At 30.8% G+C, this 27218-nt stretch overlaps 1 protein-coding gene across 1 annotated transcript in view; it reads left to right on the top strand.

Moving 5' to 3' along the window:
• The window catches only part of LOC145335294 (fibroblast growth factor receptor-like 1), a 33589-nt gene extending 16647 nt beyond the window's left edge, over positions 1–16942 (top strand). Inside the window, exons 7-11 of the mRNA XM_080181031.1 lie at positions 2628–2691; positions 2981–3119; positions 4935–5018; positions 7179–7220; positions 15900–16942. Coding sequence (XP_080037157.1) covers positions 2628–2691; positions 2981–3119; positions 4935–5018; positions 7179–7220; positions 15900–16011 — 441 coding nt within the window. The 3' untranslated portion in view covers positions 16012–16942. The remainder of the gene's footprint in view (positions 1–2627; positions 2692–2980; positions 3120–4934; positions 5019–7178; positions 7221–15899) is intronic.
• Positions 16943–27218: the final 10276 nt, after the last annotated feature.

The raw sequence follows: 27218 nt of genomic DNA, 5'->3' as shown, positions 1-27218 counted from the left end.
GAATAGGTGATAATATTGCGGTCCAGAAAAACAGACATATGAAGAAGCTTTTCTATAAAATAAAGTCCTTCAAAGCCCTTTTTTTATACCATATCATTTCTTAACATCATTTTCTACTTCCTCCGTGTTTTTCTTTCCATTTGAAACTGAACAGTTAAGGATTGAAAATATTTTAAAAAGAAAAGTAATGATCCGCTTAATCCTGTTTGAAAAAGTTTATTGAAGGGGGGAAGGAAAGGGCCTAGTTATCTAAAGCATACAACGAATGGACAAACGGACAAAGTTTGGTATAACGTAGATGTTCTGTACCTTAGGGAATAAGCACAAGCCATTTCAGAAGTTTACCTTTTATAGGAGCTGATTAAATCTTGTTTACCCTTATAATGCGTATTAAAACTGGTGGAGAAATAGGGTATAATATAATATATTGAAAACAGTAAACATTTTAAACGTTTATCTTGAAAAGAAGACGAGAAAATATGCTTCTCCAAATGATATATCTGTTGGCAAAAAAGACAAACAAACTGTTATAATCTAAAATTTTATATAAAGCTTCACTTCTTATAATGATTGAGTTACCCAACTGTAATGGATTTGATAAACAATACACTTATCCTAAGATGTAACACTTCAAATAAATACACCAAAAAAATACAAACAAAATACGTTTTAAACATCATTAAATCTAATAATATATCTTCAAAGGGTAATACCTACAGCTTTTTGTGGATTCAAGTATCGCTTAAAAGTTCTTTATATTTTAAATTTTTAATTGTATTTAAGCGAGTTTTGTTAAACATTTTGCTATAATTGCAATTAATTTACAAGGAATACTATTTATATAAATATTAGTATTTTTTTATAAAATAAATTTTTATTTCACTAAGAAGCATCTATTCTCTATCAATCTTTGTCTGTTTGTGTGTTTGGTAATTCTTTTTAAAAGCGAGGCTTTTCTATAACTAGGGTCGGTCCGTCCGTACGTCTGTAACGGATAGCTTTTTTCGTTAATTTAGACAAGCTAGAATTGTCCTATCTATTTCAAACTAGTTAGGTACCAGTTAGAAAGCGTAGCAACTCTATAATCGCTACTAGAATGTCCGTACATCCATTTTAAACATGTTGATTTTCAACATTTTTAACAACAAATTTGTATCAGATAAAATTATCCGATTGGTTTGATTTTTTGAATACTGATTTCTAGGACAACAAAGTACACTATTATAAGCGACGCATCTCTATAATAAAGTCCTAAAAATGTAAGTATTTCCATAAACATTATTTTGCATCTATATAGGAGTTTTTCAACAAATTTACTTAAAATTTTGTTTTGACTCTTATACATTTATATTCTGATTATTCAATTCTGACACCATAGAAGTGTTAATGTACGTTTGTCCTACCGTTTCAATGCTTCGCTTTTATGAATGTTGCCATCCTTGTATCGCTACTAATTAAAACTGTATACTGTAAAATGTACATAAAGGGGGGCACACAACTAATTTCACCTTTCATTAACTTTTTAATTATTTCACTATGTAATGCATTCTGCAACTTAAATACCATTCCTAAGGATACCATATCACAGTACTGTAACTGTATGCTAGCAGCCCTATAAATATAAGAATGGTAAAGTTTTATAACCAATTGAATTTAAATAGATTAATTAATGCATAAGAGCATTTTAATTATTTAATATCCAAAAGTATATCCTTATACTAAAGTAACAGGATGTCTGTGTGTCTGTGTATCTGTGTATCTGTGTGTCTGTGTGTCTGTACCGAAGGATCTCGCTAACCGCTGAACCGATCGGGTTCTCTATAACAGGGTAGCTTCTCATAGGTCCCGGGAAGCTTTATATGTATTTTTTTGGGGGGTGGGCCACCCCCCACCCACCCCAACAATTTTTTTTTTTTAATTTTTTTAACTTAAATTAAAAATGAGGAGGGGAGGGGCACCCCCCCCCCAAAAAAAAACAAAATTTTCGCCCCCTCCAAAATTTTTTTTTACTTTTTCTTTAAAAATTTAAAATAAGAAATTGGGTTATCAAATTTGACTCTCTCCTCCTCAAGTGCCCCTAGAGGCCTCTAGGGGCGTAGCTTCTAGTACGAACATATTTCATTAGCATGTTATTCTACAATGAGATGAACAACCCTACCAAGTGAAATCACAAAAAAATATAAAAAAAGCGGAGAAAAAAATATTTTTGGTAAATAGCTGATTTTAACATTGATTGACAAAAACAATTTTATGTGTTTCTAGAGGCCTACCCGTTAGTTATCATTAAAAGGATAATATATTTTTGGGGCCTGCTTGTGGCCTACCTATTCTATTGACGTCAGGATATACCCTATATCCCATCTCTTTTATAGGTTTTTTTCCCTTCCCTTGCTCTGTCCCTCTACTATGACGTCAAAATAATAGGTAGGCCAAAAGCTGTAAAATCTATCCCCTTTTTCCTAGGGTACTAAACACAGCTACATTTTTGGGGACTCGATTAGTAGATCAGTTGAAGCTATCAAAATATCTTTCTAAACTCAATAAAACATGCCTTTGTTTCTTATTTATATATTATTATTACAAGGTAAATCGACATTAAATGTGTTAGATGTATCAAATCTATTTAGGTATATGTATGCCTAGCAACGAACCCTGCGGGAGGATATAACTATAGAACATCTAATCTACAAGGTAGTGTTATAATTATATACATTCTTTGAAAGCGTTTTTTTTTTAAAGAATCGTATAGAAGATGCTTATTTTAGGTTAGGTTAGGTTAAGTAAAGGTTATAAAAGCATTTCAGTAAAGATACCCCGTGAGGATAAGGCTCTTTAGGGTTAGTGTCTCTAGCTTGGGCTAAAAATATTTATTGTGAACTAAAAATTTGTGAAGGAAGGTTTCTAACGTCCAAAATAGATTTGAGTGAAAGCACTTTGTTTCAGCATTGCTATTATTGAACTAAATCTTTATTTATTTTAGTGCTGCCTACGTACTACTACGAGTTTCTGCCTTTTGTAGTGATGTTGCTCTGCATAGTTCTACTTCTTCTTATATTCTTAATAACTTGTCTGGTTAGGAACACAAGACAAAAACTATTTCAAGCTAGCTATCCACCAAGGTATATAGATAGATGGATAGATAGATAGATAGATAGATAGATAGATAGATAGATAGATAGATAGATAGATAGATAGATAGATAGATAGATAGATAGATAGATAGATAGATAGATAGATAGATAGATAGATAGATAGATAGATAGATAGATAGATAGATAGATAGATAGATAGATAGATAGATAGATAGATAGATAGATAGATAGATAGATAGATAGATAGATAGATAGATAGATAGATAGATAGATAGATAGATAGATAGATAGATAGATAGATAGATAGATAGATAGATAGATAGATAGATAGATAGATAGATAGATAGATAGATAGATAGATAGATAGATAGATAGATAGATAGATAGATAGATAGATAGATAGATAGATAGATAGATAGATAGATAGATAGATAGATAGATAGATAGATAGATAGATAGATAGATAGATAGATAGATAGATAGATAGATAGATAGATAGATAGATAGATAGATAGATAGATAGATAGATAGATAGATAGATAGATAGATAGATAGATAGATAGATAGATAGATAGATAGATAGATAGATAGATAGATAGATAGATAGATAGATAGATAGATAGATAGATAGATAGATAGATAGATAGATAGATAGATAGATAGATAGATAGATAGATAGATAGATAGATAGATAGATAGATAGATAGATAGGTAGATAGATAGATAGATAGATAGATAGATAGATAGATAGATAGATAGATAGATAGATAGATAGATAGATAGATAGATAGATAGATAGATAGATAGATAGATAGATAGATAGATAGATAGATAGATAGATAGATAGATAGATAGATAGATATATAGATAGATAGATAGATAGATAGATAGATAGATAGATAGATAGATAGATAGATAGATAGATAGATAGATAGATAGATAGATAGATAGATAGATAGATAGATAGATAGATAGATAGATAGATAGATAGATAGATAGATAGATAGATAGATAGATAGATAGATAGATAGATAGATAGATAGATAGATAGATAGATAGATAGATAGATAGACAGACAGACAGATAGATAGATAGATAGATAGATAGATAGATAGATAGATAGATAGTTAGATAGATAGATAGGTTTTTGGATTAATTTGATGAAAAATAATTAAAATTGAGTAAAGTTTTAAAATATATTATGTATAAGCATAATTAGTTAAATTAGTTGGTGTTTACTTTAAACTTGAAACAAAAACAATTTTGTTCTTAAGTAGCATAAAAATAACAAGCTTTTAAAATACAAAATCAGCCAGAATATCAAAATTTCTGAAATTAATGTCAAAATTTATAGATAATGTAATCTAATAATTAAATTTTTTAGTCCAACAATTGATTTTTAAAAATGTGATATTCAATTTTTTGGGGGCATATGAAAATTAGGGTTTCTTATGTTAAAGTAACTATATAAAGCTAAAATGAACTAGTTTGGGGTATTATTTATGAAAGAATATATCCTATTTCAATTTTACAATCCTTCGTTATTTCAGTAATGTTTCTTATAGTAAATTCCATCCCATTATGCTGGAAAGATAGGTTATGGAAGATTATAACCCCAGTAAAGTTAAACCTATTTTTTTAAAGTCAAATCGTCTATTAGCTCAGTGCTTGGGTATGTTTTAAAAAATGAAATGAACAGAAGATAATAAAACTTAACCATTGCAGTTCAGCTTGAAAGTTTATACAGCCAGTTGCAGCTAATTGTAATGTAGTTTCGTTTTTACAAATATAGAATATTTAGATTTTTTACCACCTAATATTGATTATATATATTTTGTTTAGTACTTATTCTTCGCACGTGTACGATGTTCCATTCTATAGCCCTGTATCCATATCCGATACTGTCAGTACGCCACTTTCATCAAGGTAATTGTAGAGTTGCTTTCTTTGGTAGTATGTATTTGGAATACCTATAGAGTTAATTTGCTATATTGATTATTAGTATATTTTGGCTTTCTCTATCCGTTTTATTACTGCTTCTATCAAAGTAGTTATAGAGTAGCGTTGCTTTCAATAAATAGTAAGTATGTCCTTGTTTACGATTATGGTTGGCATTTTCAGATTTGGCTTAATTATAGAGTAGCTTCGCTAAAAATGTATACTTGATCAATTAGGAAATTTTGTTTTCTTAGCCATTACAATATCAGTATACAAAACGATTGGGTATTTATGCATGGCTATCTAAAATCCGCACAAACAAAATTTACATCAATTATTTATCTACTTTTTGTGAAAATAAATTGTAACATAATTAACCCCAAAAATCAAAGGAAACCCATAAAATGCACAGTTTATTTATTTTAATGGTCTTTTATTATCTTACAGAGTGATACATAGAAATAGCTTTAAATTTTTTATGAAAACATTAATGATTTTTTTGTTGTATTGGTCCAATTATATTGAGCTTTTAGGTTTAGATTTACAATTAAATTTTAAGTTTTTGTTATTGTAGGTTACAAGTTAGACATTAATCTTTAAAACAAACTAACATTTTTTTATGTTATATAATTGTCCAATTTAATTAGCATTTAAAAATAATCCTGGGATAATAAGGCAAAATTTCATAAGTAAGGCATTTATAAAATCAAGTCTATAACTGCGTCGTTACTCTATATTTGTTAATGTTTTAATGTTGTTTATTACAACCTTCAAATTTTTAGAGCTTCTCTTTAAATTGATGTCTTTCCTAATATCCTTAACATTTCAATAACTTCTCAACTGATAGAGTTCTCCTTTTTTAGCCTTGGAATAATATTAGACCTTTTATTATACATACGTCTTACCCCTTTTAATACAGAGTCCTTAGATGCTAAGGGTGCAGTCGCTAGTGCATATTGGACAACACAATTTTGATATTCACACTATAAGTTTGTATTTTATTATTGTAGTTCATATAATTAAGGATGACAAATTAACTACATTCACATTGTAAAGGGATAATTTGAATTCTACAAATTTAGAAAATTTCTTGCTAAACAGAAAAAAAATATTTTGGCTCCTTTTAATGATTTTAATGCACTTTTATAAGCTTGGTGGATATATTAACAGCAAATTACATTTATGAACATGACTTCAAATTTTTCTTATAACATCATTTATAAAAGAATTTTTTCATCTTATCCTATAACATAAAGTAATAAGCTTTTTTAGTCTGTAGCGTAGGATCTCGCTGAACCGATATTTTTCTTCTTTACAGTGAAGCCTCTTAAAGGCTCTGAGACGGTTTAGGGCTATTTATTTTTTTTAAGTCAGGGTATGGATTTAGGCTATTTTTCTGCCCTTCTAATATAGAGCCCCTAGATGCTAGGGGCGCAGCTGCTAGTACATATATAATTAGTGATATACAAATATTAATTAAAGTTTTTACCTTTTTTTAAGTGCCTAGATTTTAAGTTAAAGAGCGTCCTTTTAGAATTGTTTGTTTGATATTACTAAATAAATTGATTGATTATTATAATAATAACTATGTAGGACTATTTTATAAATGATTAATTAATTTGTTTTTACACTAAGCATTATTAGCAGGGATCTAAAGGGATAAGACAATGACTGATAAATTGATGTATATACCCAATGATGATACACAAAAGTACTTCTTCAGCCAATATGCCAACAAATAAGAAAAAAATATAATTTTTCGGGTATAGTCCTTTTCGTGGCAATGCTCCTTAAGGGGCGATTCTTCGTTTTTTTCACAGTAGTTTTTCTCCTATTTCTAGCCCCTGCGTTGGGCTCTAACCCTGCGGGGCCAATTACCTAACCCTGTTGGGCAATCACCAAACCCAATATAACCTAACCTAACCTAAAATAAAATAATAATCAAAAGCCATTTTAAAAATACGACGAATCGCCCTTAGGAGGCGTTGCCACGAAAGAGACTATTCCCCATTTTTGCATTCATATAAACCTATTTTAACTTATTCTAACTGTATTTTCTAAGTGAAATTACAAGGTTTTACAAAATCATTGTTAATGATGGGTTTGAAAGCCATAGGACATTTATATACAAAACTTTACTTATTTCAGGCATAGCAAGTTTAATTCACCAAGATCTTTACATTATAGCAGGTAAATTATGTTTATTGTTGTCAAACACCTTTTTAAAGTCAAAGATACAAAAATTGATAACAAAATGTATTGTTATATTGGAACACATAAATGCAATTAGTAAGGCGATAAAGTAATTCTATACTAGCATCTACGCAACCCAGAGGCCTCTAGCACTTGAGGAGAACCATATCGATTCAAACAGACATACAAAGAGAGAGACAAAAAGACATCCTGTTTCTTTATTAAAAGAATGTATTACTCAAGACCTCAAGAGGCTTAGCAACAAGATAATTTTATTTTTATTAAAAAAAAGGAATGCATTAAAATTTGTTTTTTTTGAGAGGGGGGGGGGGGATTTCTCAAAAAATAGGGTTTGATACGGTTAATTACTTTGGTCTCTTAGTCATCTAAATTTGAATAGTCTTTCACGGTAAATTTTATAATTCCTTCGAGGTGCCAACGTTTTTTAGTACGTTGAAAGAGATTTTTAGAAGGCGGTTATACTCCCTCCAAATATTTCGCATCTTTGATCCTTATCTTAATTACATGTCCTTGCATACATGGGAAAAACTTTGGAATGAGCCATTTTCATAATTAAGCTAGAAAATAGAGTAGATCAAGGTTTTAAGGTGTCAAGAATAAAGGGATTGGATACAATTTTACAAAAAAAAGTGTTTTTTAACAGACCCGAAACTAATCGACATTCTTACGAAAAAAGCTCGACCAAAATTATTGATACTTCTAACAAGGATAAAAAATAACATCCAAAATAGACAAAGCTTAATAATGATAGATAAGATTACTGAGAAGGTTAAGTTTCATTGGAATCAAATCATGAAACCTTTTACATTTTTATATGTATAGGTTGTCTACACAAAAACATTCATATATCTGTTTTGAATAGAAGCAGAGGCAATAACATTTTCCTTATAGCTTTACAGACTAAGTTAACTATAGATTAGTTTAGCTACTAAAAAGGTACATTTTGGTGTGTTTTAACTATTTCACAGCTGAATTGTTTTGAAAAAATAAAAACATTAATGAATTAATCTTATAAATCTTAACGTTTTTTTTTCTTTTATAACTCATCCCATAGTTCCTTTGAAGATGCACTACATACTTTAGGATGGAAGGATGGATGGATACACTTGCCCTTTAATTAAAAATATTTGGGACCTTTCATTAGAGGCATCACAATAGAGTATTACTTGTGTGGAGAAAAATAATTAAATTGGTTAATATTTTAAACTTTGTTTACATGCATTTCAAAGTAAATATAGATAAACATTTTTTCATTTGAATCCGGTGGATAAGAACCGGTTCTCATCCATACGAAAAACCTATGTCTAGCATCGTATTTTATCTAGCTTTCTACGAATATCAAATGTACAATCATAACATTAAAATCAGTTTTTTTTTTCATTCTATATCCGCGGAAAGCTGTTTATAATACGATGCGAGCAATAACTAAAATTATCTTCGATGCACGTCTATATTATGTTATCAACGACAATTTTATAGTAAAAAAAAACAAGGATGACAACATCCATAAAATCAGAAGGAAGGACAAAAACAATAACACTTGTAGAGTTTTAGAACATTAATTTCTAAGTGTAAATTAAATTGTAAATAACATCCAACGGCAACTCCTCTTAAGAAAGTTTCGTCGTATTTTCACAGTAGCTTTTAATAGGTTATTTTAGCTTAAGTTGGGTTTGGTGTTTGCCCCGTAGGGTTAGGCAATTTGCCCACAGAATAAGAGCCCCCCGCATGGGCTAGAAATAGGGAGAGAGCTTCTTTGAAAGTACGACGAAACGCCCCTTAAGAGGCGTTGACACGAAAGGGATTATACCCAAAATTTTAAACCGATAAGACAATTCTAATGCGTCCAAATTAACAAAAAGAGCTAACCGTTTCGGACGGACTGACATACGGACGGATTGACCAGACATTTATAATAAAAAAGCTTCGCTTTTAACCCCTTACAGTCGGGCCCCTTGCCGCACCTTAATCGGTCGGGGGGGGGGGGGGGGCATTCAACGCCCCCCCTAATTATCTCAGTTCCTAAAAGAGCTAGAGGACTAAATTTTTTGTGCAAGTCCCCTGTTTAATAGTGAATTTCCGTCCCTTAATAAGTCTAAGTCAATTTTTGCTTCCTTCACCCTTTTATTATACAACCTTTGTTTTTAGGTCTTTTTTTACTAAAAAATTTCAAACGGCTGTAATTTTCTTATTTTTGAAGCTAGAAGATCAATTTTTTTCCAGAAAATGTTTATCTTTATGTAAATTTTACATTAGTAATATCAAAATATAAATTTCAGCTGCCGCAGCTGTACTTGACAGCTGCCAGCCGCCGCAGTCGGCGGTCGGCGGAAAAACGGCGGCGGATCTTTATGAAATTTTAATAAGTTATGTAGACATATAAGAAAAGCTTAAGTTAAAAATTTGAAGTCTCTAAGTCAAAAATTGCGACCACAGGAGCCTTTTAAAGATTTCTGGAGACCTGGAGGATCAGGACCTGCAGGATCATATCTAGAACCTGAAAGAGACTTGAACTCCTGTATTTCATAAAAGGATGTACTACTAGAGGATATTTTAGTATTTTGGTATGATAAAATGCTTTGTTTTAGTCAAAAAATTATTTTTGCTCTTTACCTGGATGACCCTGCCAGGTTTGCTGGCATCCTGTGCCTGCCAGGATGGAGATATTCGAAAAATTCCAACTCTCAGTTATGTGTCATACCCATACTTAAAAAGTCACGCAGTTTGGGCTCTTTATCTTTCACACACAGAAAATGAGATAGAAAAAACAGGATGGGGGGGGGGGGGGGCGTTCAACGTTCCCCCCCCCCACCCCCCGACCGTTAAGGGTTAAAAACACAGATTTTCCTGTCCACAAAATGTCAAAGACGTTTTATCTATTCTAGAAATCTTTGTTTAAGTTGAGATATTGCAATCAGAAGAAATGTGACATTGGGTTGCACACAAGTTGGAAAATATGTTTGTATTTGTGTTACTTAAGATCTTAATAACAGTTAAGACAACAGTATTGACCTTTGATTTTTATTTGTTTTTGAAAGTTATAAAGAAACAGAATAAATAAGGAAAAAAAGTATTCCAATAAGTCATTAAAGAGTTATAGCAAAACATTTCAATAAAATATTTTGAAGTAGTCTTTACATATATCCTATCTATGATACAAAGTAGTATGATGTCCGTCTGTTTATCTGTCTATTTGAACTCGGCGGTAACCAGTGAACCGTTTGCTATTCAGGGAACTTAAATACTGGTCATGTGGTAGATTTGAGCTATTTTCTAGGGATGGGGGGGGGGGGGGGTGGGATAACGTAAATTGCAAGATCAATTTTTGCGAAATATTTGGTTTATTTTTGGTTTTTGGCAGTTTTCAAGCTATTTCAGGATTGCAAACGCTTGCCCTAAGAGCGAAGCCTCAGTTGTGATAAAAATTATACTTTTTATTACTATCCAAAAAGGTTTAACTTTTGGATTATTAAAGTGCGTTGCTTTCTTTGGATTAAAGTTTTCTTGTTACAAGTAAAACTTTTTTTAAAAATGACATTTTAAAAAATGATAAGACAAGTGTAATTTGTCTACCTTGCATCGCTTGCATAGAAAGGACAATTTTCTCATGAAAATATAAACAAGATTAGTCATTTTCAAAAGAGAAGCTTCTCTATAATTAGGGTCGGTCCGTCCTCCGACCGTCTGTCCGTCCGTACGTCTGTCCGTCCGTAACGGATAGCTTTTTTCGTTAATTAAGGCATGTTAGAATTGTCCTATCGATTTCAAACTTTACATGGTGATTCCTGTAGTAGTTAGGTACGATTTAGAAAGCGTAGCAACTCTATAATCATTAACAGAATGTCCGTACGTCCATTTTGAATGTGATGATTTTTTTTACTTATTTAACAACAATTTTTTATGAGATCTAATAATCCGATTGATGTGATTTTTGGTATACAGATTTCTGGGACAACAAAGTACGATATTATAAGCGAAGCAACTCTATAATCAAGTCCTAAAAATGTAAGTATGTCCATAAACATTATTCTGTATCAAGCAGTTTTTTCAACAAATTTACTTACAATTTTGCTTCGATTCTTACTCTGATTATTCAGTTCTGACACTATACAAGTGTTAATATCCGTTTGTCCTACCGTTTCAGTGCTTTGCTTTTATGGATGTTGTCATCCTTGTTAATTAATTTTGTATAAGAAGAGTATCATATCCATAATTATGGTAAGTCTGAATGTCCATCAATATCTCTAAAACAAACAAAAAAAACTCGCCTGAATTTAAGCTTGCAGATGAATCTGACATCTTATGTTTCTAATTGACTAATTTAAACAGAAAACTACATATTTTTTTTCTGTTTTTAGTTGTTTCTGATCCCATATCCATCACAGTGTGTGTGTTTTTGTCTGTAGCGTAAGTTTACGATAAATGCTGAACCGATTGAGTTCTCCATTTTAGGGAAGCTACATATATGCTACTACTTTCTATAGAACTTTTGATGGTTTTATTCTATTTTCTTTCTATTCAGCCCCTAGTATTATCTAAAACAATCCCAAACATCGCCTGTTTTTTTTCAAACTATTCAAATCAACCTAAAAAAAGTTATAGATGCTTCAAGTCCTTTAAACTAAATTTTCAAGAACACTTGCCCCTGTTTCAAATGCAAAAACCTTTGTTCTAACTTTTTCCTTAATAGTTTTTCACATAACAACAATGTTTCATTAAAAACGCAGAAATAAAAATTTAAGAAAAAAATATAATTATAAAGTTGGTGATTTCCATAAAAGTAATATCTAGACTTGAAACCTTGAGACTTTATTTTCGAAATAAATTGAAAATCAGTAGGAGAGGGTTAGTTTTTCCCCAATGTTTAACCCTTATGGAAAACCTAACCTAACCTGATCAAAAGTATCAAACACACAAACGTAAAACTTCCCTGACTTGTTTTCAATTCTTTCTTAAAAGTTGGGGGGAAGATGTGGGGTTCTGTTTCCCTAAACTATCAGAATAGTTGAACATTTAGCTTTTTATAAACTTTTGGCTAAAATGTAGGAACAACATAACAACAACAATTAAAGTATAAAAGTCAATGCTCTTCTAAGTCATTCCTAAGGATTTTACATCTTCACAAAATCCTGAAAATAAGCTATATTAGGTTCTAAAACTTACTGTGAAATCTGAGTTTCAATTTGCCATAGTAAACGTTACTCTCTTTAACTATTTGAAGTTTTTTGAGTTTTAAGTTTTCTGAAATGCTCATATGAAAATTATTCAAATAAAAATTATGTTTGATCATTGGAAATCTTACTTCATAATTATTTTTTTCTATATATTGAGAAGAACTATAATACATTAAGGGTTCTTTAATACCTTACAGAATAAAATCAAAATCTCAATGTCTTGAAATTCATATTTTTCCTCAGAATGCATGTTAAAAGCATTGTGTATTCTTAACATATTTAAAAGTTTTTAACAGTAATGAAGTTTGTCTAAAATTGTCCTTTGCACAAAAACTTTCATGATATTTACATACTTTTATTTGATTTTAAAGGTTTGATTTTTATCAAATTCATAATTATTGTGTAACTAATTTAAGAAATTAAGCACTGAAATCCCTCAGTTTTTTTTAATAAATGGTGTTAGATTTTGTCCTAGTCATAACGTCTATAATTGTTCCTAACTCTTAGGGATTCAATAAAAAATTACCTAAAGCTATAAAAAAAAACAAAAAAAAACCTACCCCCTAATAATCAATCTATTTCAAATTAAGGGTTAGGGGAAGCGGTTACCTCAACTAGTCATTTTGAGTGAAACCTCCTATTTACTTGTAATACAAACAAGTAAAGCCAAAGGTGGACATCTCCCAAAGTTGTGCAAATATTAATGAATTTGTGGCATAAACTTTTTAAATTTGGATGACTTCAAGTGGGACCTAATATTTTGACCATTTCTGAATTATATTGCTAATAAGTATATTGGTACAATAAAAAGTTAGATTTGGAGGAAAATAAATTTAAAACTCTATTTTTAAAAATATTTGGTGAATGTAAAAGATACATAACTTTACTTACCTTTAGTCAATGTAAAGTTTTAAATTAAATAATCTTGCTTCTTGCAAAAATGTCATCAAAGATAATTGGAGTTCGAGGACATTCCTGGAGTATAGCAGCTTTTTAACTTATTAAACGGTACTTTTTACAAAATACTTTTTAAGCACTCACCTAGGGTAGTTACTTTCATTTGGTTGTTTATTACTTTAGGTTAGATTACGTAGCCACGCTGGGTTAAAGCACCGCAAGTTTAGGTATCACATGGTTATGGCATTAAAAAATTAGTTTTGGAGGATATATTTTTATTTCTGTGAAAAAAATTTGAAAGCATTTTTTAAGAGGCGCTACAAAATGCAGTTTCCGAATGATTTGTTACTATTGCAAATCCATAAATTATGATTAATCTATGCTTTTAAATCAATGCATTTTATTGCAAGAAAAAAAAGTTAAGAAGTTGACAAATATATTTTTGTTGGCATTCTTGAACATTTTTATGGGACCAATTTCACAACAATGATAGATTTAAATAAATTTGTTGAATGTGCAAATCCAGTAATCTTAGAAACTGCATGAAAAATAATTAAAATATTTGAAGCTATTTTGACTTGAACTAGTCTCCTTAGACAGAAAAAAAATAAAGACTAGTCAATAGGAAAAAAAGCCAATATTATGACCACTATACAAATTTTATGATTGTCCAAATTGGATCATTTTAAGAAGGTGGGGAATTATTGTGTTTTGATTCATATGTTTTTTTTTTTATTGGATGTTTGTGCGAAAACCTTTGCATTGCAAAAACTTCCATGTTCAATCCCATCCGCAAAAAGACCTTTTTAGTTTTAATACATCCATGATAAAGATATACTACTTGGCATAAGTGTCCATTTACTGTCGGATGCAAGTCTATACCTTAATATTTTAAACTAGAAACATAAAAAAAACTGCTTTTATGCCTTGGAGGTGACAATACAATCAATTCAATTAACATATACCCGCTCTAATGCCAATAAACTGACATGTGTAAGCTATAACTTTCAGACAGAAAGTGTGTGCAACTAAAGGGCCAATTGTCAGTAAGGTGCTATTCAAACTAACATCCTTTAAAATTAAATTAAAAACAGGCCTTGTTACACTATATTCCTTTTATTAATACTAATAATACTTTTTTCATTACATTTCTTTTCTTTTATCCTAGTCTTTTATTATAGTTTATTACCATCAATCATAAAGGCACTGTAATGTACAACAATTACTCTTTTTATGTTTATTGTTGAATCAATTATTGTATAAAACTTTGCAGGAAGTGTGTAAACACCTCCCAAAAAATAGGCAATCAATAGAATTGTCAAAAACATATAAGAAAACAAGGTCATTTGTGTCAAAATAGGCACAACTGTCCAATATAATGTATTTAATCAAAATGTTTAATAAAAATAATATGATACTTTCCCTCAAAGTGACTAGTAAGCATAGAACCCCAACTCCAATATTTTAAATAATTTATAAAATTAGGGAAAAGTTTTTTTTTCTTCATGTCTAACCCCTGTATACAATTTACCCTAACCTAACCCAGCATAGGATAAAACATTGAGACATTAGAAAATATCATTCTCTCTTATTTTTGATTGATTTCTGCGCTTGGCCATGGACTTTGAAGGAAAACATGCCTAGCTATTGTAATAATCAATTCCACATAAAATCACGAAACCTATGGAAGTTATCTGGGGGTATATCTTGTTTTTTTTACATATAACTGAAGAGGGGTGGGTAAGAAGGGGAGGACAAGGGGAAGGGGGTTGTGGGGAAATTGTCCTTTAGAATTGATTGATGTGGCCCTAAAGGTTGAATGGGTTCGTTATTTTCAAAAAAAAGGTACAGGAAAAATAACAAGACTCGAACTTCATACAATACTTTTTACCATTTTTAACTAATATTACATCCATGTATTCTTTTGAAATTTAACTATGAGAAATGAAAAAAAAATGATTCTCTAACAAATATTCTAACTGTCTAAAAAGGATTTCAAATGACAAGTTTGACATTTTTCATATAGAAAAAAGAAAAATGTTAAAATAATGGTTTTAAAATGGAGTTTAAAGACTACTATAGTATTCATAAAAAAGAATACTTGATCTAAAACTATTATCAGAAAACAGTACTTTTTGTAGATTGCTAAAAAATATATAAACCATTACATTAATATCTTTATTAATATGAAATTTAGAAAAATTCTGTTATATAACGTTATAAGGTTTTTGTCTTCAGATTTCAATTACTACTAAAAACTGATTAAGTTCTCTATTAAAGCTTCACAGAGGCCCCCTGAAGGTTATAGGCTATTTAATTTTCAAATTCAAGTCGTGAGTGGTGGTATGCTATTTTTCTGTCCCCTTCTAATTAATTTAAATACAGGGCCTATATGATAGGGTCGCAGCTATTAGTTTTCAATAAAGTGAAAAAGTTTAGCTAATCAATTCAAAATAACCCATTAAAGAAACATTTTTACCCATTATTTTATTAGGGAATTATGACACTAATATTAATTATAACAAAACAGAAACTAAGAAACTATCTGTTTTTAACATAGTTTTTTTACTTTAATTTTTTTCAGAGCCCTGATACCATATTCGGAGCCTCTTAGCCTTCCAGATCCATCAAAGGAACACTGCTGGGAGTATATGGACTCTTATACAAGATATACTGATACACCTAAACCTTTATAATTGGGTGTTGAAAAGACACAAAAACAGATAAAATTTTATAATCAGGTGTATAATAGACTCCTATACAAGTATAATGATACACCTAAACCTTTATAATTGGGTGTTAAATGGACACCTATACATACACATAAATCTTTAAAATGGGTGTTTAATAGACACCTTTGCAAAATATAATTATACACCCAAATCTTTATAATATAATTGGGTGTAAAATGAATAACTTTACAAGATATTCACATACACCTAAACACCTAAGCCCCTCAACCTAAGTTGGGTGCAAATTCAATACCTTTTGAAGTTTTGAGGATATAATGGTACTCTAAATTATATAAAATGAGTACTTTATTAATATTGGCATTTTCAGCCAATTTTAAATGCTCTTTTAAGCATTAATTATACCGTGATAGAAAAATTAAAAGACTATTATCAATGTTGTGAAAAAATGAGTGAAAAAAAGTGATACAAGTAAATGAAAATAAAAAAAAACACTTAGATTTAAAATTATTGTTAGAATAGATTTTAGATGAACTATTAATATTTTTCTTTGAAATATAGCATATTTTTTTCAGATTTTTTCCCAAATAATTATTTTTTATTTGTATCCATTTTGTTTTTAATCATCTGATATAAATTAATTGTAAATTTTACTATCCTGTGATTAATGTTATTTGTTTTAAATTACTTTTTCTAATAATGATTTTTTTGCTCTAAGAGTTACCAAAATACGTTTTGACAAAGGATAATTGATCCGTTATAAGTCCCAACGCGGCGGTACAGGTTTCGAATGTTGACCACTCTGTGTCATACAAAAGACATTATAGTACCTACTTTTCCTATTTCTGGCTCGTAACACCAATATGAAGAGTAGTGGAAATGCCTTAGCCCATAAAATGGCGCAACTCATTACCATTAATCTTTACAGTTAGGACTTACAGACAAACCATTGGTTGTCGGTTTGATGTTATCTAATCTATTTTTTCTGTTTAGTCAATGAGATCATATATCCTATGTCAATTGCAAAGTTACAAAATCAGATTTAACATATCTCATTAGAAAAAAAATATTTATTTAATTCATTATCAATTATCATATTATGTACTTTTTACTTTATTTATGAAATTAAATGTTAAAATCCTATCATAATGTAACTTTAATTTATAGAATAAATGTTTAATTATTGTAATAAGATTTTTTTTTAATGGGACTACTTTATGAAATATTTTCTTTAATACCCTTGCAAAAAAGCCTGGTCTCATATCAAGATTTCTCATTAATCAATTACAAATCCATTCAGCTGTTAGTGAGATCTTACACGAACCACAGACTTAAACATAACACACTGATTTAAAAAGATTTCTGAAAATTCTTGTGTCTAAAAAATGTATAAAATATTTTGGAAACATTTATGATGACAAAGTTGACAGATATTCAGTAGTCCGATATTGTACACAATTTTAAAAAGGGAAATATTCCAGGGAGGGAGAGGACATTGGGCTGTTTATTACACTAGTACCCAAGGTTTTATAATAACGTCTTCTTATTCTTTGGCTCAACAACTTTGGGGACTTAAATTAATTTGATTGGTTGGTTCAATGAGTTGAGTTTCCAAACGTTTCAAACCATAATTGTAATCTACAGAATGGATAATTTGGTGTATAATTCTTGGGGATGTACAATGGTACATTAATCGCTAAAATAGTGTTTTATGAGATTTTTTATAACATCTCTCGATTTTGTAAAATCTAGTAAGTAAACCAACATTATAAGAAATAATTGAAACCATCGAGAAAAGCATGTACTCAAAATATGTACATCTAAAATCAAGTAAATTTGCCTGTCACCTGAACCTGATAAAGTCATAAAGATGTATCTTCACTTCCGCAAATTATTATATTTACAAATAACAAAAAAAAAGGTTAAAGGTATTATTAATCTTTGTAGCGATATTCAGGGATTTAAAGGGATAAGTTATTGCCGATAAATTGATGTACATCCCCAATGATGATATACAAATTTACCCCTTCTATGGTATGGAAACTCAACTTAATGAACAGACCAATTAAAATTCACAAAAAGTCCCCACAGTTGTTAAGTCTATGAATGAGAAAACGTTATAATCAAACTTTGGGGGCCATTATAAAACAATACCCTCTCACTCCCTAAGGGAAACAACAGAAAAGGAAGTAAGTTTTGCAGTTTTGCTAATTTCATGATAAGATGTATTGAGCGTAATTGAATTTACACTAGATATAAGACGAGACTTAAAACTTTCATTCTTAATCAAACTTTTCGCATCTTCAAAATTCTTGAATCTGAAGGTAACTATTATAAGACTATTACAAGATGAAAATTTCTTTCATGATTTAAATGTTATTTTATGAATTTTTCTTTTACTTACATTTGTGCTCCTATAAAGGCCTAAAGGAAAAGGGAGAAAGTCAATTAATCACCAAAAGAGTAGGGTTTTATATCTATGGGGAGATCTATCTCGGGAGTTGGGGTAATACCCTCAAATTGATTATTTATAATGTAAATGAGAACCATATTGGTTTAGGGGTTAGCTAAATTGACACAGACTTTCTGTCAGAGAAATATTGTTGCATATTGATAAATTAATTGTCCCGTTATGATAATCTTTTGAAAAAGATTTTACTTATACCTTTATATAAACAGCTTGCAAATGAATCTTTTTTTGTTTCGTATTTGAAGCTATAGAAATATTTCAGCATTTTCTAAAATTTTGATTATACTTTCTATATAATCCTACTAGATAAACCATAGGAGACTCTTTCAACCTTTACTTTACCTAACCCAATCTAAAATATGTATTTAAAATAGGCTTTAAAAAAAAAACTTCGAAACTGCTAGGAAACTGCTTACCACAAGCGGAGGCTTTGGAGTCTGTATTCGGATGGGGAGGGGGCAGAAAAATTGCTTGATATCATCTCAAGACTTATATTTCCAAATGAAATACCTTAAAACCTACCCAGGACCTTTGTGAAGCATCTCTAGAATCAATAACCCAAGCGGGCATTTGTTGGCGATTCTTAAAGGGGATAGATATGTATTTATACATAGACTAGCGGCTTCGCCCCTAGCATCTAGGGGCTTTGCCCCAAGAGGTTTGATCAAACCAATTTTTAGTATTTTATATTTAAAAGAAAATTTTTTTTAAAAATTTCTTTGGGGAGAGGGAATTTTTTTTTTGGGGGGGGGGGAAGTCGACCCCACTATTTTAATTTTAGTTTTAAAAAGAAATTTTTTTGGGGGGGGTTATTTTTCATTTTTTAAGGGGTTGGGGGTGTCCCAACCCCCCAAGAAAATAGTTATAAACCTTCCCGGGACCTATGAGAAGCTACCCTGTAAAGGAGAACCAGATCGGTTCAGCGGTTAGCGAGATCCTTTGCTACAAACAAACAGACAGACAGACAAACAAACATCGCTCTACTTTGTATTATAGATAGATGTATAAAGCGTTAGATAGATAATAAACTAAATGTAAGTAAGTATGTAACTAAACTTTGCTTGTTAGCAATAGTTGGAAACCCAAAACAAGGATGAAAACTTTTCTCAGCTTCGTGGCTATAATAATTTTCCTTGTTATTGGCAAAGCTACTCTATAATTCACTTTGTCTGTCTATCCGCCAGTCCGTGTGTACCTAAATACTATATAAAATACTAGCGTATCCGCCCCTAGCCTCTAGGGGCTTTGCCCTAAGAGGTGATAAAAAATTTTTTTTGGTGAAATTCGTAAAAGGACCAAGGAAATTTTCAGAAAAAAAAGAATGTGGTGGATTTTTTTTGTTTTTGGGGGTGTTGGGGGTGTCCCCTAAGAAAATAGCCTAAAACCACTACAGGACCAGTAGGTATATTCCAAAGTAGAATCCGATCGGTTCAGTGGTTGCCAAGATCTTAAGGGACGGACAGACGGACAGACAGACGGAAAGACAGACGGAAAGACAGACGGACAGACAGACTGACAGACAGACGGACAGAAAGACGAACATACAGACAGACAGACGGACAGACATACGGCGGACAGACATACGGACAGACATCATTCTACTTTGTATTATAGATAATGTTCTCGGCTGCTATTTAAGACAGATGGCCGATTTTCATAGTGAAGATACCCCTTACTAAGGTGCATGCTTAAAACCATAAATTGGTCATGTTAAAAACAACAAATATATCTATTCTTTTAGAAAGGTATCGTAATTTTAAACAATTTGATAAACACGTATTCCCTCTCTTTTTTATTTTATGACGACTGAACATCTGCTCTATGACTCACTTTGTCCGTTTGTCAATCCATGAGCTTTTTGAGCTCCGCTACTTAAAATAAGAATGCCGTCATCCTTGTTAAATATCATATCCTATTATAAAAGTAGTAAGCGTTTTTTGTCTGTCCCGAAGGATTTCGCTAACTGCTAAACCGATATTGTTCGCCTTTACAGTGAAGCTTCTTATAGGTCTTGGAAAGGTTTTAAACTATTTTTGGGGAGGGTGTCTTGACCCCCCTTCCCCCAAAAAATATTTTTTTTACTCTTTTAAAAAACTCAAATTTAAAATGGGATGAGGTCAACTATTCCCTCTCCTACCTTAAGTGCCCCTAGAGGCTTCTTGGGGGCGTATTACCTTTATTGTAAAAAAGAAGTGTCTACAAGTTGCACATACGCGTCAGTCATACTGACAAAACTACGTCAACATTCTAAGACTTATAGAGTAGCTTAGCTTTTTATATTTGTAAAGATAAAAGAAAATATTTGAAGGGAAAGTTTTGCTTGTTATAACAATTATTATCAAATATGTCATAAAACAAGGTTGACAACTTCCATACAAGCGAAGCTCTGAAATGGAAGGACAAACGAACATTAACACATGTTAAGTGTCAGAACTGAATAAACTGAATTTTAACGCACATATCTATATAAAATTATAAGTAATTTTTTGCAAAACTGATTAAATACATGTTACTGTTTAAAGACATACTAACGTTTTTTAGGACTTGATTATAGGGTTGCTTTGCTTATAACACCTTGTACCTTGTTGTAATAGGAATCAGTATACCAAAAATCAAATGAATCGGATAAATTTGTTGTCAAAAAAGTAAAAAATCAGCATGTTTTAAATGGACGTACGGACTTTCTAAGTCGTACTTAACTGTTTAAAATCGATAAAACAATTCTAACCTGTTTAAATTAACTAAAAGCTAACTGTAACAAACGGACATACGGAAGGACGGACCAACCCTAATTACAGAAAAGCTTCGCTTTTAAAAATTATAACAATTATGTCCATAAGAAGCGCAGCAATGATATAAGCAAGGCAAGAAGATCAAAAATAGTGCTGCAAAATGATATTTGCTTGTTATTTCAATTAGAAATAGTATGGGATGACGACATCCAAAAAGCAATGTTAAGTGTTTTAGGGCGTAATACTAAAAAAATTGTAAGTTGTGCTTGAAAATGCTTTATGAGAACTTTTCAATATTCAAGACATTTCTTATTTTTTGATATTACACTTTAACATTAAGCATCAATAAGCGCGTTTTATTTCATTTATATAAGTCATCTTTCTAAAAAAATAGTTGACGCCTTTTTTTTTATTTTTGTGTTCAGGTACGAAGGTGATTAAAGTCAGTCCACAGATTATGACGTAATACGATAGAATAGCCAATGAGAAGCTAGTATACACTGTAATTGACCAATGGTTAAATCTATGATGGCCTCTCATTGGTTATTCTACCGTATGACATCATCTGTGGAGGGACTTTAATCATCTTCTACAGGTACCCAAAGTTTTGTGATCACGCTGTCACATTCGTTGGCTTAAAAGTTTTAATAGCACTATTATACTTAATTGGTTGATGATTTTTTTAACAGTGTTCAATATTTTGAACCAATAATTTTATTCAAATAAAGTATATACTTAATTTGTTGGTTCTTATTTACAATGTTCAATATTTTCAAGCAATAATTTTAATCAAACAAAGTATGTATATACTTAATTGTTTGGTGCTTATTTACAGTGTTCAATATTTTCTACCAATAATTTTATTCAAATAAAGTATATACTTAATTGGTTGGTTTTTATTTGCAGTGTTCAATTTTTTCAACCAATAATTTTAACCAAATAAAGTATATACTTAATTGGTTGGTTCTGATTTACAGTGTTCAATATTATCAACCAATAATTTTAATCAAATACAGTAGATATGGGGTGAACATACATTGTCTTATCCCTCAAGATCCCTGTTTATAAATAGCATTACAATAGTATTTCAGCTATAATCAATAACGTTAAAAATTCAACACAATGTTTCCATGTTTAACTTATTTAACAGAAATAAAATGATTATAGCTTTATATCTATCTATCTATCTTATGATCAAATTAAGTTGGTGGATTTTTTTTGCTAAAATTGTCGTTCGCAGATTTTTCGAAGGCTAGTCAACTTTGGCGCCGTTTTTCGCCATGAAGGAGGTCAGCTAGATCAACATAGACGCCAGATTCGGAATCTTCGACCCCGAACTGTTGAAGAAAGTGGTCTTCAATATTCAATATAGGCTATGATATGTAAAACCATTTTTGTGACGTTGAGGGTGGTCCTTTAAGTAAAAACCAGCTTAAAATAAAAAATAGAATATATTGCAGCTTCTATTATAAAACCGGAAATAATCCAACATATATAGTTGGTAGTTTTAGTACTATCCAGCAAATCATTATAGTAGCCCAAACAATACCCCCCCCCCCTTAGTGCCTCTTTTCCAAAGTTAAGAATAGTTATTTCTCGCATCCTATTATAAACAACTTTCCGCGGATATAAAATGCACAATTATAAGATTAAAAGCATTTTTTAGCCTCGAGATGCTGAAGGCACGGGCTTAAAAAACTGGTTTTAATTTTATTATTGTACATTTTTATATCAGCAGAAAACTGGATATAATACGATGCTAGACATAGTTTTTTTTCGAATGAATACAAGTAAATTGATTATTGAGAAAAATATGGTATTTAAGCTTTAAGATGGTTTTAGGCTAGTATTGCTTTCCCAGCCCAAAGTTGCTAGATACTAGGGATGCAACCGCTCGTGGAGTACAAAGGGGTGATTATGTTTGTTAAAGCTCGGATGTGTGCCTTCGTGAATATGTTGCCATATTTTTTGTGCTTAACCCTGACACACATTTACATTATATACATACCAGACACTCCAGCTAGGACTTCCATAGACAAATATCATAAAATAAAATAAACAGGATGTCTGTATGTCTTTGTATCTGTCTGAAGCTTAGAATCTCGCTGACCGCTGGACCGATAGGGTTCTCCTTTACAGTGATAATTCACATATATATCAAAGGAAGTTTTAGATCTGTTTAAAAGATAAAAAGAAGCCTTTGCTAGTCCCAACTGAGCTAAATATAAGCTGATGAAAGAAAAACATCTCTGTAATATTTATGAGGTAAAGGAATAATCATAATTGAAAAAGAATAGATTTTTTAGTGAAATGGACGAACATACGGATAATACTAATTATAGAGAAGCTACGCTGGCAATAACAATAATATTTATAAGAGTGGCCAAGTTTAATAAAACACTTTTGATTATAAAAGTATTAATTTTGAAAAGAAATGTTCAAAAACAGAAAAATCTCCGAGATTTATTAACGTTTTTCAATGTTCTTTCTAATCTCCGTGTAAAAATATGTAATTTAATACAGAGACGGTGACTTACAAATGGACAATTTTATACTTATTATAGAGTAGCTGAACTAAACCAAAATGATTCTACAGCAATTTACACATCCCTTGATTCTGATGTAATATTTGCATATATTAAAGTGAAGAGGAAATAAGCCTATCTTGACATTAATATTGGCGGACACTCACACAAGAAGATGGTGTAAATATTATAGTTATTTCTCGCATCGTTTTATAAACGGCTTTCCGCGGATATAGAATGTACAGTTATAAGATTAAAACCAGTTTTTTAGCCCCTAGGTGCCGTATACCCCATATAAAATATAAAATCAATTACTTGTTGTTTGTTAGGCTATGAGCACAAGTCTTGTTCTAACTGCACAACAGGAAAATAAAATAATTAATGCATCTTCTATGTCAGGCGAGTGACAATTGTAGATTAACAATTTTAGCACAGAGTACCTTATACAGGCGGTGATGTTATCCATTCCAGGTTCAACAACCCAGAAAAGGTAATATAAAAATAAAAATATTATAATAAACCAGTTTAATTAACATCAAAATTAATCAAATGTTCTGTATATAAATCCTTTAGTTTGATATAGCCTAACAGACACACAGACAATAGAAAAAATATTGTAATGTGAATATGCTTTAGTCAAAGGTATCTTAATCTACTCACGCAAGACATCCCAGGTGGACAGGTGGAATTTTTTTAGAGTAGCTTCGCAACCATTAAAATGAGAATCAAATCTTAATCAAGAATATATTTATGTATACAAAAAAAAACAGACGTACAAAGTTTCAAATACGCCCTCACCATTACTATAATGTAAAAAACTCTTTGCATATTATACATAAATATAAAGTTTTTTCCAAAAGATTAAGTAATATGTAGGCAATATGCTAAGGAAGCTAAATATGTATTTTTTTGTAAAAGAAAGAGTATGTACTTTGTATGTTAGATTGTTTGACTGTTCTAACCCTAAAGACTCGACCTAAGCTTAACCTTAATAGATAAGGAAGGGGACAAAACTAATTCTATTGTAGCCAGAGGTTTAAAAATAGGTATTAAGTTTTACAAATTTACCGACTATGAAACAGCTAATGTCATTTTTGCTCTCTTAACCACTTTATTTAGCAACCTTTACTTTCTCTACTCCCTTATTCTAACATAAATTAAGAATAGTGGTTAGGGTTTTTTCCTTATGCCTAACCACTGCAGAGAGCCCTAACCCAATATAACCTAATCTAACCTGTCTTAAAGTAATTAACAAAAAAAAACTAACCCCTCCTTATGGAGGTTAAGACTTAGAAAAAAGGATGTTGTCATCCTTTTTCTTCTTATAATTAGTTGCTTAATCCTAAAACCCCTCAAAGTCAAAAGCATAAAAATAGTTGATCAAAGTAATGTATATCTATAAAACTATATAGATATAGATTATGCCAAAAGGGGGGACAACTTTATATTTTTTTCTCAGTGATAAAGAGATTTTACTTTATTGTTGGTTTGACTAAAAGTAATAAGTTTAGCGCCAAAATAAGCTAAATTTATTTTTAAGTATCGAGTAAACAGCTCTCTTACCAAAATATCATATACAGCTGGATTTATGTATAAATATGGGCACAGTAAAATCTCGTAAATGGCTGGACTGGTCACTGATAACTTCCCAAAAAGTACTTCAAAATAAAATATACTATTCTTCTATTCCAGCTATTTGCGGCTGCGGCCCTAAATTTACGAGCTCTATATTAAAAAGGGTAGGAAAATAATTAGAAAACAACCCTTCTAATAAGCCAAATATTCTTTATACCGATGTGAAGCCTAGCTGAAGTAAAGAATTCAAATGGTTCAGTAGTTATTAAAATCATAATCAACAGACAATAAATTCACTTACTAATTTATTAAGATAATAACTTTTTTTATGAAAAGTAATTATAGTCTCATAGGACTTAAGGAGGTGAGCATACTTGTTTATGGGTTAATTACCTTTCTCTTGGTTTAAGAGGATTTGAGAAAATATCATATTCATTCAAATTAAACTTTTGAAGTTACAAAGTAAATATTAGTTTTCACCAGAGATTTAAGGGATATAATATCTAAGAAAATATTTGGATTTACTATTTTCACCTCTTAGACGACATTTATTTAATTGGAGATGGTTGGAACTTTCCCAAATAAAAAAAAAACCATTAGTTTCGTGCTTATTTTTATGATAGGTTAGATTAGAAGCTATTGGTTCTTTCTAAGCAATGTTCTGTTGATTGAAAAGAAAAACCTCCATAAGAATTTCTATAATAACATCTTTTATTCCCCCTATTATACCCCCCCCCCCCCCACCCTCCTGTGGATTGAAATCTGAAAGCATCCTGGCATGTAAATATTTAATGTCCCAATGAGTACAATGCGTATTTCATCTCTTGCAAATAAACCTTCGTAGCCCTGATTTAAGTTTTGAGAGAAGTATCTATATAATGTACATATGTGATGAGAGGGGGATAAAATGTATGCCCACAAAACCACACTAGAATGTTTGGTATAACCCAAGTGCAGAACCCCCATCGCTTATTTCATACGTGTTTCTGACTCTTGCAGGGGCAAAACTATTATTAACAAACCCACCTTTTTTTCTAATTTTAGTCTTTTAAAATTTAAAATTGCAAAATTTTTAATGATTTCTGGAGAATTCAGAGGTGGATTCTTTTAAAAAATTGTTTTCGTGAAAAATCCACCAAAATCACATTAAAAATCTACAAAAATTAAACAAAGTCATAGAACGGTTATATGAACATAAGATTTTATTTAATTTTTGTAGATTTTTTATGTGATTTTGGAGGATTTTTCACGAAAACAATTTTGCCCCACTAAGCGATTAGTGGGGCAAATTTTTTTAAAGAATCCACCTCTGGACTCTGCAGGTGTCATTTAAAAGTTTTTTTTCTGGTTATAGCAGCGTCATGTTGATAACAGCGGTGAAATTTCAAGATTAATAATATTGTCAAATACTATTTTAAAGTCAAACTGACTAAAATTATATAGCTTAATTGGCTGGAGTATGTAGTGGGGCCTGGCTTTGATTAGTTCAGACTTACTCGGAAGCAAGAAAAAGTTCCTCCACAGATTATGACGTCATACGATAGAATAGCCAATGAGAGGCAGTATACACCAATATGGAAAAATTTATGCTGGCCTATCATTGGTTATTATAACGTCATAATCTGTGGAGTGACTTTTTCTAGCGTCCTTACTCGCGGCTTAAGCTTCTAAAATTTGATAGAGGGCTATGTGTGATATAATACTTTAAAGGGATCGTATTTTCATAATTTCCTTGCCTTGTGAAAAATTGTTGAAAAGAATAAACACTGAAATATTGATGTTATCATATTTATATTGTAGGAAAACTTTGAAATTCCTGCTTCTCAATAAGTCTTTAACCCTTATAACCAACATTATTGTCCTTGTTAAACTTACATGCTGATATTGGTTCAAAATAAATAATGTGATCAA

This window comes from Acartia tonsa, chromosome 13 (genome assembly GCF_053477335.1).
Source record: "Acartia tonsa isolate MP-2025a chromosome 13, ASM5347733v1, whole genome shotgun sequence".
In the NCBI taxonomy this organism is placed as follows: domain Eukaryota; kingdom Metazoa; phylum Arthropoda; class Copepoda; order Calanoida; family Acartiidae; genus Acartia; species Acartia tonsa.
This window is presented reverse-complemented; position numbering and strand designations above follow the sequence as displayed.